This window comes from Trachypithecus francoisi, unplaced genomic scaffold, assembly GCF_009764315.1.
Source record: "Trachypithecus francoisi isolate TF-2019V2 unplaced genomic scaffold, Tfra_2.0 Lachesis_group0, whole genome shotgun sequence".
Classification (NCBI taxonomy): Eukaryota; Metazoa; Chordata; class Mammalia; order Primates; family Cercopithecidae; genus Trachypithecus; species Trachypithecus francoisi.
Window position 1 is genome coordinate 141,700,431 of NW_022681453.1, and position 14,511 is coordinate 141,714,941.

Sequence of the window (14,511 nt, forward strand, 5' to 3'; positions counted from 1 at the left end):
GTGGAGCAGATTTGGATATTACAATTGTGATGCTATCAGTGTTCTGCATGTCTTTTGGTGAACATATGTATACATTATGATAGGTTATACTTAAAACTGGAACTGCTGTGTCATAGGGCCTACATATATTCAGCCTTAGTAGATAACAGCCAAACAGTATTATTAGCCTTTTGCATTTAGCCATTCTGGCGGGTGGGTAGTGATACCTTCCCTGATGATTGATGAAGTTGAGCACTTTTCAAAATGTTTATTGGGCATTAGTAGGATATACTCTTTTTGGAAGTATACTGATATTTTCCCTATATTCTGTGGGATTCTTTTTCTTCTCTGTCTACAATAATTCATCATATAATCTGTATACAAGTTCTCAGTTGTGTGTGTATGTATATCTATATATATAAAATCATTTACTACTTTAGAAGTTGCCTTTTCACCTTTTGTATTTTGTTTTTTAATTTTTAATTTTAAAGTACAGGTTGAAAACTAGTTTATTTATGGGGTACAGTGTGATGTTTTGATTTATGAATATGATATGGAATAATTAAATCAAGCTAATTAACATATCTGTCACCTAGGATACTGTCTTTTTTTGTGGTGAGAATATTTGAAATTTACTCTTAGCAATTATGAAATATACATTATTATTTGTTATAGTCACCATGCCATACAATAGATATCAAAGAAAAAAAACTTTTTCTTCCTGTTTAATTGAGGCTTGGTACTCTTTGACCATCATCTCCCCATTCCCCTTACCACCTGTCCTCTGGTAACTACTGTTCTACTCTGCTCCTTTGAGTTTTAGATTCCATATGTAAATGAGAACATATATGGCATTTGTCTTTCTGTACTTGGCTTATTTCAGTTAGCATGTTCTCCAGTCTATCTGTGTTACAGTGACAAAACTTCTTTCTTTTTTTAAGGCTGAATAGTATTTCATTGTGTATATATACCACATTTTCTTAATCCATTCATCCATTAATGGACACTTAGGTTGATTCCATACCTTGGCTGTTGTGAATAGTGCTGCAATGAACATGGAAGTGCAGACATCTCTTCAACATACTGATTTCAAATCTTTTGGGTAAATACACAGAAGTGAGATGCTGGATCATATGGCAATTCTATTTTTAGTTTTTTGAGGAATGACCGTACAGTTTTCCATAATGGCTATACTAATTTACGTTGCCACCAACAGTATACAAAGATTCCCTTTTCTCCACATCTTCACCAGCATTTGTTATCGTTTGTCTGTTTGATAATAGCCATTCTGACAGATGTCAGGCAATATCTCACGGGCTTATAATTTGCATTTCTCTGATTCATGATGTTGAGCCTTTTTTCATACATTTGCCATTTATGTATCTTCTTTTGAGGAATGTTTGTTCAGCTCTCTTGCCCGCCCACCCCACCCCCCTTTTTTTTGAGACAGAGTCTTGCTCTGTTGCCCAGGCTGGAATGCAGTGGCACAATCTCGGCTCACTGCAGCCTCTGTCTCCTGGTTCAAGCAATTATCCTGCCTCCGCCTCTTAAGTAGCTGGGACTGCAGGCCTGCGCCACCACACCTGGCTAATTTTTGTATTTTTAGTAGAGACGGGGTTTCACCGTGTTGGCCAGGGTGGTCTCCATCTCCTGACCTCATGATCTACCCGCTTCGGCCTCCCAAAGTGCTGGGATGACAGGCGTGAACCACCACGCCCAGCCTCCCTTGCCCATTTTTAAATTGGATTACTTCTGTTCTTTCTAAGTTATTTGAATTCTTTATATATCTTAGATACTAACCCCTTATCAAATGTATGGCTTGCAAGTATTTTCTCCCAATCTATAGGTTGTCAGAACTTAATCTTAACGAAACCAACAACTATCCTCTAACAAGGAATTTACCACCAGATTGTGCCCAGATAAGGCAAACACCTAGCTATAGCCATTCAAGTAATTTCTCAACTTTGTTTCCACATTCAGTCTGTAAGAAATCCCACTGTTCACACTGTTAAAACAGAGCTCTCTGAACCTCTCTAGTTTGCGGTGCTTCCCCATTCATGAATCTTTTAATGCTCAGATAAACTCTATTAAATTTATTTTTTCTGAAGTTTTTCTTTTAACAGAAGTCAAAACAAAGTTAGCAGGGACACACTGAAGCCTTTCTGTGATAAGGCTTAAAAGGTTGCATGATTGTAAAAGGCTATATTCTAGAAGACCTCTGCTAAAATAATAACTCTCTAATACAGCAAGAGCCAGAGTTTCTTACATCTTCTTTTTGTTTTCAATCTCTTTTCCTCTTTACGCTGTATTCTCTATTCCACATTCAGAATTACCTTCCCAAAATATGGAATTAGTCTGGTCAATGATAAAAAAAATGCCTCCCTTCCGTATACAAAATAAATTCAAATTATTTAGTTTGGCATTCAACAACTTACAATCACATGTCAGTATATTTGTCAAATTTCAGTTCCCACTGATGTACCACCCGCCATGCTCCAATCACACCATCCTCTTCATCCTTTAAAACCCAGCTCAAAGCCACAATAATATTTGGCAAGAAAAGACTATGCACTAAGATAAGTAAGATAGGTCCCAGCTATCGAGAACCCCATTTGATAGAGAGACACACAAGCAAACAAATCAATGTTATTTAATATAAAGGATGTGTTATAAAATATGAGCAGAATACAGGTAGGCAAATTATTAATCCAAACAAGTAAGATCAGAAGAAGCTTCATAGAAAAACTAAAAAGATATTCATGGGTGCAAGAATAATAGTCAACACTTACCATATATGCCAGATTCTGTTTCAAGTGCTTTACGTATATTAACTGATTTAATCCTCGTTTTGTTGATGATGAAAATGAGAGGGCGGGCGCGGTAGCTCATGCCTGTAATCCCAGCACTTTGGGAGGTCCAGGTGGGTGGATCACCTGAGGTCAGGAGTTCAAGACCAACCTGGCCAACATTGTGAAACCCTGTCTCTTTTTTTTTGGCGAGGCACGGTGGCTCAGGCCTGTAATCCCAGCACTTTGGGAGGCTGAGGCGGGCAGATCATTTGAGGTCAGGAGTTGGAGACCAGCTTGACCTACAAAGTGAAACCCTATCTCTACTAAAATACAAAAATTAACTGGGCATGGTGGTGGGCACCTAGCTATTTGGGAGGTTGAGGCAGGAGTATTGCTTAAACCCAGGAGGTGGAGGTTGCAGTGAGGCGAGACTGCACCACTGCACTCCAGCCTGGGTGACAGAGCAAGACTCCCTCTCAAAAAACAAAAACAAAAGCAAAAAAAAAAAAAAATGAAAGAAAAGAAAATGAGAGTCAAAAAGAGTTTAAGTAAAATAAACATAATAATAACTACCATTTATTGAATATTTACAACATGCCAGGCACAATGCTAAGCACTGAAAAGGCACAAAATGGAAGTAAAGACTTTAATTTTTTTTTTTTTTTTTAAGATGGCGTTCTTGTTGCCCAGGCTAGAGTGCAATGGCACAATTTCAGCTCACTGTAACCTCAGCCTCCCATGTTCAAGCGATTCTCCTGCCTCAGCCTCCTGAGTGGCTGGGATTACAGGCATGCACCAACACGCCTGGCTAATTTTGTATTTTCAGTAGAGATAGGGTTTCTTCATGTTGGTCAGACTGGTCTTGAACTCCCAACTTCAGGTGATCCGCCCACCTTGGCCTCCCAAAGTGCTGGGATTACAGGCATAAGCCACCGCACCAGGCCACCTTTAATTCTTTTAAGTGAGAGATGGCAGTTCTTATTTTGTACCTCCACTAGTAGGTTGTTTTTTTGTTTTTTTTATTGCTCTTGATTCATAGTATTTTACATAGTTCTGGGATATGTGTGACATTTTGTTACATCCATGTGTGTGATTTTTATACATCTATGCATGTAGTGAAATATCATATACCCCATAAATATGTAAAATTTATTGTTATACATCCACATAGTTTACATGTATAGATATAACAAAATATCACATATACCCCATAAATATGTAAAATATTGTGAATCAAGATTAAAAAAATGATCAATCAAGTCAGGGTATTTGGTGTATCCATCACCTTGAGTGTTTAACATTTCTATATGTTGGGAACATTTCAAATTCTCTCTTCTAGCTACTTTGAAATACACAATACATTGTTGCTAACTATAGTCATCCTACACTGCTATCAAAAGTTAGAACCTATACCTTCTAACTATATGTTTATACTATTCCACCAACCACTTTTTCCCCCTCCTACCTACACATTCTTCCCAGCCTCTGTATCTATCATTCTACTATCTACCTCAATGAAATCAACTTTTTTAGCTCCCACATAAAAGTGAGAATATGCTGCATGTGTCCTTGTGCCTGCTTATTACCACTTAACATAATGACCTCCAGTTCATCCATATTGCTACAGACTACATGATTTCATTATTTTTTATGACCAAATAATATTCCATTGTGTATATATACCACATTTTCTTTATTCATTGATCTATAGATGGACACTTGGGTCGATTCCATCTTTGCTATTGTGAATAGTGCTGGAATAAACATGTGAGTACAGGTATCCCTTTAATTTACTGATTTTTTTTTCTTTGGATAAATACCCAGTAGTGGGATTGGTGGATCATATGGTAGTTTTAGTTTTTTAAGAAATCTTCATACTGTTTTCCACAGAGGCTGCGCTAATTTACATTCCCACCAACAGTGTATAAGAGTTCTTTTTCTCAGTGTCCTCACCAACATTTGTTATTTTCTGTCTTCTTAGTAATAGGCACTCTAACTGGGGTAAGGTAATATCGTACTGTGGTTTAGATTTGCGTTTCCCTGATACGTGGTAATGTTGAGCATTCTTTCATATACCTGTTAGCCATTTGTATGTCTTCTCTTGAGAAATGTCTGTTCATGTCCTTTGCCCACTTTTTAATGAGATTATTTGCTTTTTTTACTGTTGAATTGTTTGAGTTCCTTGTATATTCTGGATATTAGTCCTCTGTCACATGAATAGTTTGCAGATATTTTCTTTCATTCAACAGGTTCTCTTCACTCTGTTTGCTGTGCAGAAGCTTTTTGGTTTAATATAGTCCCATTTGTCTTGTTGTTTGTTTTGTTGTCTGTGCTTTTGTAGTTTTTACCATAAAATCTTTGCCTAGACCAATGTCCTGTAGTATATCCCCTATGTTTTCTCCTATGGTTTTAGGTGTTAAGTTTTAATCCATCTTGAGTTGATTTTGTGTATGGTGAGAGATAGGGATTCAGTTTCATTCTTCTGGATATGGATATCTTAATTTTCCCAGCACCACTTATTGAAGAGGGTCCTTTCCTTAATGTATGTTCTTGGTGCCTTTGTCAAAAATCAGTTGGCTGTAAATACATAAATTTAATTCTGGATTCTCTGTTCTATTCCATTGGTCTGTGTGTCTGTTTTTATATCAATACCATGCTTTTTTGTTTACTATATCCTTATAATGTATTTTGAAGTGAGGTAGTGTAATGCCTCCAGCTTTGTTCTTTTTCTTTCAGAATTGCTTTGCCTATTCTGGCTCTTTTTTGGTTCCCTGTGAATTTTAGGATTGTTTTTCTATGTGAAAAATGACATTGGTATTTTAATAGAGATTACATTGAATCTGTAGATTGCTTTGGGCAGTTTTTTTTTTTTTGGATGGAATCTCGCCCTGTTGCCAGGCTGGAGGGCAAGTGGCGAGATCTCAGCTCACTGCAACCTCCACCTCCTGGGTTCAAGCAGTTCTCCTGCCTCAGCCTCCTGAGTAGCTGGGGCTACAGCCACATGCCACCATTTTTAGTAGAGATGGGTTTCACCTTGTTGGCCAGGATGGTCTTGCTCTCCTGACTTCGTGATCTGCCTGCCTCAGCCTCCCAAAGTGCTGGGATTACAGGCATAAGCCACCACAACCGGCCTAGAATGGTCTTTTTAATGACATTAATCCTGCTTATTTATAAGCTTGGGGTGTCTTTCCATTTATTAATGTCCTCTTCAGTCTCTTTCATCAGTGCCTTGTGGTTTTCCTTGTAGAGATCTTTTACCTCATTGGGTAAATTTATTCCTAGGTATTTTTTTGTAACTTTTATAAATGGGAATACCTTCTTGATTTCTCTCTCAGCTATTTCATTATTGGTATATAGAAACACTATTAATTTTTGTATTTTGATTTTGTATCCTGCAACTTTACTGATTTATTAATCAGATCTAAGAGTTTTCTGGTGTATTCTTTGGTTATTTTTAAATATAAAATCATATCAGTAGCAAAGAGTGACAATTTGACTTCTCTAACTTGGATGCCTTTTATTTCTTTCCCTTTCTTGCTTGCTCTGGCCAGGACTTCTGGTACTATGTTGAATAGGAGTGGTGAAAGTAGGCATCCTTGTCTTGATCATTCAGTATGACGTTAGCTGCAGGTTTGCCTTATATGGCTGAGAGAGTTTGGATATTTGTCCCTGCCCAAATCTCACATTGAATTGTAATCTGCAATCCTGGAGGTGGGGCCTGGTGGGAGATGTTTGGGTGATGGGGGTGGATCCTTCATGTCATGGTGCTTTCTTCACTGTAGTGAATTCTCATGAGATCTGGTCATTTAAAAGTGTGTGGCACCTTCCGCTCCACTCTCTCTTGCTCTCTTGTTCCTGCTTTCACCATGTGATGTGCCTGCTCCACCTTCACCTTCTGTGATAATTGTAAACTTTCTCAGGCCTCCCTAGAAACTGAGCAGATGCCAGCACCGTGCTTCCTATAAAGCCTGCAGAACCATGGGCCAATTAAACATCTTTTCTTTATAAATTACCCAGTCTCAGATATTTCTTTATAGCAATGCAAGAATGACCTAATATAAAAGGAAAATCTTTAGTTCAGCAAGGAGGGGCAGGAATGAAGAGTTGGCATTTTTTTTTTCTCTGAAATCTCATTAAATTTGTAAACAAATTTAGGGAGAATTGACATATTAATCAATCTTCATCTCTAAAAACATTGTATATTTTTCCACTTTATGGTTTATTTTTATGTCACAAAGACAAGAATAAACTAAAAAAATCTAAAAAAAAATAAAAATAAAAAAATAAAAAACTATACAACAACAATCACAAAAGTAGCTAACAATAAAAATATTAGTTATAAATGCAGGCCTGAAAAACTAATGTGTCATGAGATACTGATTTAATATCAAACAGAATGTTACTGTTGTTTTTAGGTTCAGAGAAGAAAGAAAGCTATATAGTCAAGAGTAGCCACAAAATGCTTACTGGGCTAAATAGAATTTATGATTGGCTATGAAGGAAAGGAGAATTTCTATAGGCCTGGGAGCCCCCTGCTACTCAGAGGGAATAAGGAGAATATAAGCCAGAAGACAAGAGGCAGGAATATGTCATTCAGGATGGAGGCTAATGAGTATATCAGGCTTATGGACGGAGAGGGTTTGTATTGAAAGGTATCCTTGGAGAGTCATTGAAAGCTTTAAAGAATAAATTGGTATAAAATTTCTATTTTTATTAAACAAATATTTATTAGATGATCGTCCTCTGACAGTACTATAATGTGAGGCTTATAATAGTCCCCACCTTTTAGAAATGGTATGAAGCTGTGGATCTCAAGTGAGCCACTATGATGTTGTTGAAAAGGGCTTGAAAATCCACACAGGTACTAAGCCCTGTCTGTACATTAAATAAATGGTAGGTTTTACATATCCATATCCATATCCATCTTTATTATTTTAAAATTTGCATAAGTTTTGTTGTGATTAATAAAAATGGAAAATCAAAAAAAAAAAAAAAAAAAGAATGACCTAATAATACAATGACCTTTATTATATTGAGGTATATTCCTCCTATGCTTAGTTTATTGAGGTTTTTATCATGAAGGATATTGAATTTTATTAAATGCTTTTTCTGCGTTTATTGAGATGACCATATGATTTTTGTCCTTCATTCTGTTAATGTGATGTATCATGTTTATTTATTTGTGTGTGTTGTGCCAAACTTACATTCCTAGAATAAATCCAACTTGATCATGATGTATTTTTTTTTTTATGTACTGCTAGATTCGGTTTGCTAATATTTTGTTGAGAATTTTTGAGTCTGTGTTTATCAGGAGTATTGACCTATAGTTTTTACTGTTGTTGTTGTAGCCTTGTCTGGTTTTGTTATCAGAGTAATGCTGGCATCATAGAATGAGTTAGGAACAATTCCTTTCTCTTCCATTTTTTGGAATAGTTTGAGGAAAACTGGTATTAGTTCTTCTTCGAAAGTTTGGAATTCAGCAGTGAAGCCATCTGGTCTTGGACTTTTTTTTGTTCAGAGTTTTCATTAAAGATACAATCTCATTACTTGTTTTTGATCTGTTCAAGTTTTCTGTTTCTTCCTAATTCAATCTCAGTAGGTTGTATGTGTCCAGGAATTTATCCATTTCCTCTAGATTTTCTACTTTTTCATGTATAGTTAGTTGATCATAATAGTCTCTGATGATCTTTTTATATTTCCATAGTATCCATTGTAAAGTCTGCATTTTCATTTCAGATTTTGTTTATTTGGGTCTTTTCTTTATCTTGATTAGTCTAGCTAGCAGTTTATCAATTTTGTTTATCATTTTGAGTTTTCATTGTGTTGACCCTCCTTCTTCTTTTTTTTTTTTTTTTTGGTCTCTATTTTGTTTAGCCCCACTCTGATCTTATTTCTTTCCTTCTACTAGTTTTGGGTTTGGTTTGTTCTTGCTTTTCTAGTTTCTTGAGGTGCATTGTTAGAGTGATTATTTGAAATCTTTCTACTTTTTTAACATAGGCGTTTAATGCTATAAACTTCCCTTCTAGAATAGTTGTTGCTGTATCTCATATATTTTGGTATTTTGTTTTCTCATTGCTTCAAGAAATTTTTGCATTTTCTTCTCAATTTATTTCTTGACCCGATGGTCATTCAGGAGCATGTTGTTTAGTTTCCATGTATTTGCACAGTTTCCAGAGTTCCTCTTGTTATTGATTTCTAGTTCTATTTTATTGTATCTGAGAAGATACTTGATATGATTTTGATTTTTGTAATTGCTGATTCGTTTTGTATTCTAACATATGGCCTAAAAAATGTTCCATGTGCTGATGAAAAGAATGTGTGTTCTGTAGCTGTTGGATGAAATGTTCTGTAAATGTCTGTTAGGTCCTTTGATTTAATGTGCAGTTTAAATCTAGTGTTTCTTCGTTAGTTTTCTGTCTAGATGTTCTGTCTAATGCTGAGAGTAGGGTGTTTAAGTCTCCAACTATTATTGTATTGGAGTCTGTCCCTCCCTTTAGATCTAATAATATTTGCTTTATGTGTCTGGGTGCTGCATTGATAGATGCATGTATTTTAAGTTGTTATATCCTGTTGCTGAATTGATCCATTTGTCTTTAAATAAAGACTTTATCTTTTTTGTTATTTTTTTACTTCAAGTCTGTTTTATCTGACAAGTATAGCTGCTCCTGCTTGCTTTTGGCTTTTGTTTGCATGGAATATCTTTTTCCATCCCTTTACTTTCAATCTATATGTGTCTTTACAGGTGAGATGAGTTTCTGGTAAGGAGCATATCGTTAGATCATGTTTGTTTAATCCATTTAGCCAATCTATATCTTTTAAGTGGAAAGTTTAATTCCTTTACATTCAAGGTTATTATTGACGTGTGAGAGCTTATTCCTGCCATCTTATTAATTGATATCTGGCTGTTTTGTATATCCTTTGTTCCTTTCTTTCTCTCTTACTGCTTATCTGTAGTGCTAACATTTTATTCTTTTCTCTTTCTTGTTTGTATGCTCTGCTTTGTCAGTGGTGTTTATGTTTGCATGATGGTAGATATCATTCTTTTCACTTCTAGGTGTAGGATTCCCTTAAGCGTTTCTTGTAGGTCTGGTGTAGTGGGGATGAACTCCCTCAGCTTTTGCTTTTCTGGGAAAGACTTTATTTCTCTTTATTTATGAAGGCTAACTTTGCTGAGTATAATATCAATTAATATCCATATTTTCTTTTGGCATACTTTAGATACATCATCCTATTCTCTCCTGGTCTATAAAGTTTCTGCTGAGAAATCCACTGTTAGTCTGATGGAGATTTCTTTATAAGTGACTAGATGCTTTTTTTTTTTTCCTTTCCTTTCCTTTCTTTTTTTTTGTTTTTTTTTTTGTTGTTGTTGTTGTTTTTGACACACGGTCTTTCTCTGTTGCCCAGGCTGGAGTGCAGTGGTGTGATCTCAGCTCGCTGCAACTTCTGCCTCCTGAGCTCAGGTGATCCTCCCACCTCAGCCTCCCAAGCAGCTGGGACTACAGGCACATGTCACCATGCCCAGCTAATTTTTCTATTTTTAGTAGAGATGGGGTTTCACCATGTTGCCCAGTCTGGTCTCTAACACCTAGACTCAAGCAATCCATCCGCCTTGGCCTTCCAAAGTGCTAAGATTACAGGCATGAGCTACTGTATGCAGCCTGTTCTTCTTTTTCAAAAGTTGTTTTAGCAGTCCACAGCAGTGATGGTTGCAAACAATAGAATTTGTCCTTCTGGCATGTGAAAATGTGTAGCCATCTTTCTGCTGGGGGGGTGGCTGGGTCGCTGCTGTTGGCTCCCACAGCAACAGCAGCTACAGCTGCAGGCCAGGAATGTCAGTGGGGCTCCAGGGATTTTTCACTCAGCACCAGGGCAGGGCACAATCTGTGGGGGCTAGGCTCCCAACATGGCACCAGGGTGTTGTTAATTAGCAGCTTTTTTAGCAGCTACTTAGGACTTAGTAGTTTGTGGGACTCAGCATGAGCTCTTCCTCTCTGGAGCAGTGCTTTTCCAGGCAACCCCCCTACATTAGTCTCAGGACCCACAAGGGTCAAGGGACTCTGTCATGGCTAGGATTATAGGAGTCTTCAGCCAGAGTGTGGGCCACTGGGAGTCTCTCATTTACACTTTCTCTGTATTAGGGAGCCTCTCTAACTCCACTAGTAGGTTTTAATCCTGCTGAGATTCTTTCTCTGTATAAGACAAACTAAGCAAATGCATTTTCTTCTACCTTTTAGCAAAATCTCACTGAAATGCATTCATCCATTTGGCTCACCATGCCATCCCTTCTCCACTGAAATGGGTGGTCCAAGGCCAGGTCTTCAGGCATTTAATACCCACCGCGATGCTATGGTAGTCAGAAACCCCTTTTCACCCTCTTAAAAGTATCTTTTGAGAAATAGAATTTCTTCATTTTTAGAGTCCAATTTTTCAGTTTTCTTTTGTGGTATTAACTTTTTGCATCCTGTTGAAGATCTTTACCAAGATCATGAAGATGTTCTCCTATGTTTTTCCTTTAAAAGTTTGTTTTACCTTTTGCAGAATCAAATCAGCTAGAATTGATTTTTGTTTATGATATAAGAAGAGAATCAAGATACAGTTTTTTCCCATGTGGGTCTTCAGGTGACACATTACCGTTTATCAAAAAGACCATCTTTTCCCCACTACACTACAATGATACCATGTTATAAATCAGCTGACTGTATATGAGTGGGTCTGTTTCTGGGCTCTGTGTTCTAATACGTTGGTCAATGTGTTTATCCTTGCACCAGGAAATGGTTATTTGTAAAATAACATAAGATTTTTGTAATGAATTAAATATGTATTTCAAATCTGTGAGTTAACCAGACATCAGCTTCTTTATTCCAGTCCTTTGAGATCATTTAAAAATTTCAATATAAGCAAAAAGATAGGATTGAAATGTGTATAGTTCTTACAGAATATTTTAAAAAAGGTAATTTTACATTTTTCATGACTTTTGCAGGTTTGCATGGATGTGTTTAAGAAATATATAAGTATCAATGAACTGTGTTTGCTACAGCGTGCAGGTATGAAACAAATAGTATAAAGCTATTAATGTGTGGATATTAGGTAATGTGCTGTTGTTTGAAAATAGTTTAAAAGTAAATTCAATAATTTGTAAGTTTGAAAACGGAATGCCTTACTCAAGAGTGGCTCTGTTGGCCTAAGAAAGGGTTGAAAATAAATGAGATATTTTGGTTAATTAAAAAAAAATCTACCTAATACTGTAATTCCCTTACACACTAATATTTTCATGACTTACAAATTTTACTTACAAGTGTAAGATGGAGAAAATGGTATTGTTAATTAGTCTTTAACTCTATCTAAAGGGACTTTTCAGAAGCTGACTCTTTCCTATTTCTTCTTCCTTCTTCTCTTTTTACATTTACCTCTTGTAGCCAGTGTACCATCCAGTGAGTCTGTGCAGTTCCCTATATATACCAGGCTGTGTTCAAACTTCAAGGCTACTATTACCACTTCTCTCTGTTAGGGATGCCTGTAGTTCCATCCCATTTCCTCATGGCAAAGGAAAGGCTATTCGGCCTTCAAGGCTAGGTCATAGGAAATAGGATTGGCTATTTGGCCTTCAAGTCTAGGTCATAGGAAATAGGATTACCTCCTCTATTAGGCCCTTATCTGATTCCACAACCCCATCCCATTCTTTGCCACCTTTTCCCCATACTAATAGTGAGCTGCAAGAGGACAGAGACCATGCTTAATTTATTTGTGTTTGTCACCCTGACACAACCACCAAAGCCACATAGTAGATGTGGTAATAGAGCACTTTCACTTCATATATTTCTGCTTGAGATCTCATTCTGCTAAAAACAAAGTCTCTGACAGGTTTATTGTTTTGTTTTGCTGGTGATATCATCTCCCCAAGGATTAGAGGAAACACCTAACGGAATTGCTAGTCTGAACTTAATGTAACTGTAACAAAGAAGTAGTAGTTAAGGTAAAGTAATAGGTACCTATATGGGAATATACTTATAACCTGAGGGATTTATCCGTATCTAACCTATATAGTTTCATAGGTTAGATATGGATGAAATTTTAAATTCCAGAAATAATCCCATATATAAGATGTGGAAGAAAAGAGGATGTCATGAAAAAGATGCAAAACTCCCAAAAATATAAGTCTGACTGTATAAAGATCCAATATGGCTACAGGAAAAATCCGTCTGAATTTTGCTTTAAAACAATGAATAGAGAACAAAAATAAGAGCCTGTAGCAAAGAATAAATGTAGAAAGTTGTCAAGATCCTGTGGAAATTTTTTGGTTTAAAAATAAAAACTTAGTGGGAAATAATAGATAGCTCAGAATAGACCTGATATATGTGAGGGGTTTAGTGTTTAGAAAGACCATAGGATTTGAGACGAGGAATCACTTTGAAAATGATAAGATAACTAGATAGCAACTTAAAGAGGCTCTGAATACCACTGGTATAAATAAGTTATGGATTTAGCTACTCAGGCTCTACAGAGAGGCCTCAGGAACCATTTTGTTGCACAAGGGGAGGGAGCTGAGTCAGTGGACCCCCCCCAACTCCCTGTTTAACCATAGTTTCTTGTTTATCTATTTTATATTTAAATTTCCACATAAAATTCTTTTGAGAGGTTTTTAAATTTTAAGTTTCCATTTAGAAATTTTAAATTTACAAAAATCTGTGAAAATAGAAATAATACAAACAATAGTCATATCCTTTATCATTTTCATTTGTTCGCTCTCTCCTTCCTTCCATATATGTGTGTGTATACACACGTGCACATATGTGCATGGCCATTCACACACACACGTTTTTCCCAAACCACTTGAAGTTAAGTTGCACATATCATGGCCCTTTACCACCAAATACTTTAATGCATATTTCTGAAAAACAGGCTATCCTTTTATATAACCATGGCACATTTATCCACATAAGTAAATTTAACATGAGTACAATAGTTTTGTCTAATTTATTACTTATATTCAAATTTTGTCACTTGACCTGATGATGGCCTTTTGTAGCATTTTTCCCTCTAGTTTAGGATCCAGTCCAGGATCAGGTGTGCATTTAGTTGTCATGACTCTTTAGCCTCCTTTAATCTAGAACATTTCCACCATCTGTCTTGGACATTTTGGGAGTATGTATGTGATAAAATATACATAAAATGTACTATTTTAAACATTTTTAAGTGTACAATTCACTGCCATATTAAGTACATTCGGTGTTGTGTAACTATCACCATTATCCATTCCTAGAACTTTCTCATCCCAAACAGAAACGCCGTATGCATTAAACAATAACTCCTCATTACCCTCATTCTCAGCCCTTGATAACCTATAATCTACTTTCTGGCCCTGTGCATTTGTCTATTCTAGGTATTTCATATAAGTAAAATTACACAATATTTGTCATTTTGTGTCTGGATTATTTCACTTAGCATAGTGTCCTCAAGGTTTATCCATATTGTAACATGTATCAGAATTTTCTTCCTTTTTAAGGCTGAATATCCTGTTGTATGAATATACCAAATTTTGTTTATATGTTCATTTGTTGATGGACACTTGGTTGTTTTTTCCTTTTGGGTATTAAAGTAATGTTGCCATGAACTTTGACATACAAGTATCTACTTGAGTCCTTGCTTTCAGTTGTTTCGGGTATATACCTAAGAGTAAAACTATAGGTCCTGTTTTATCTGTTTTATGTGTGAATTTCCACATAAAATTTCCCTTTCCAGTAGT

The 14,511-nt window shown here is 36.2% G+C and overlaps 1 protein-coding gene across 1 annotated transcript in view; it reads left to right on the plus strand.

Annotated features, from left to right (window-relative positions):
* Window positions 1-14,511, plus strand: part of TOPAZ1 (testis and ovary specific PAZ domain containing 1) — a 96,054-nt gene that overhangs the window by 29,917 nt on the left and 51,626 nt on the right. The window contains exon 9 of the mRNA XM_033212257.1: window positions 11,749-11,812. Within this exon, the coding sequence (XP_033068148.1) occupies window positions 11,749-11,812 (64 nt within the window). The remainder of the gene's footprint in view (window positions 1-11,748; window positions 11,813-14,511) is intronic.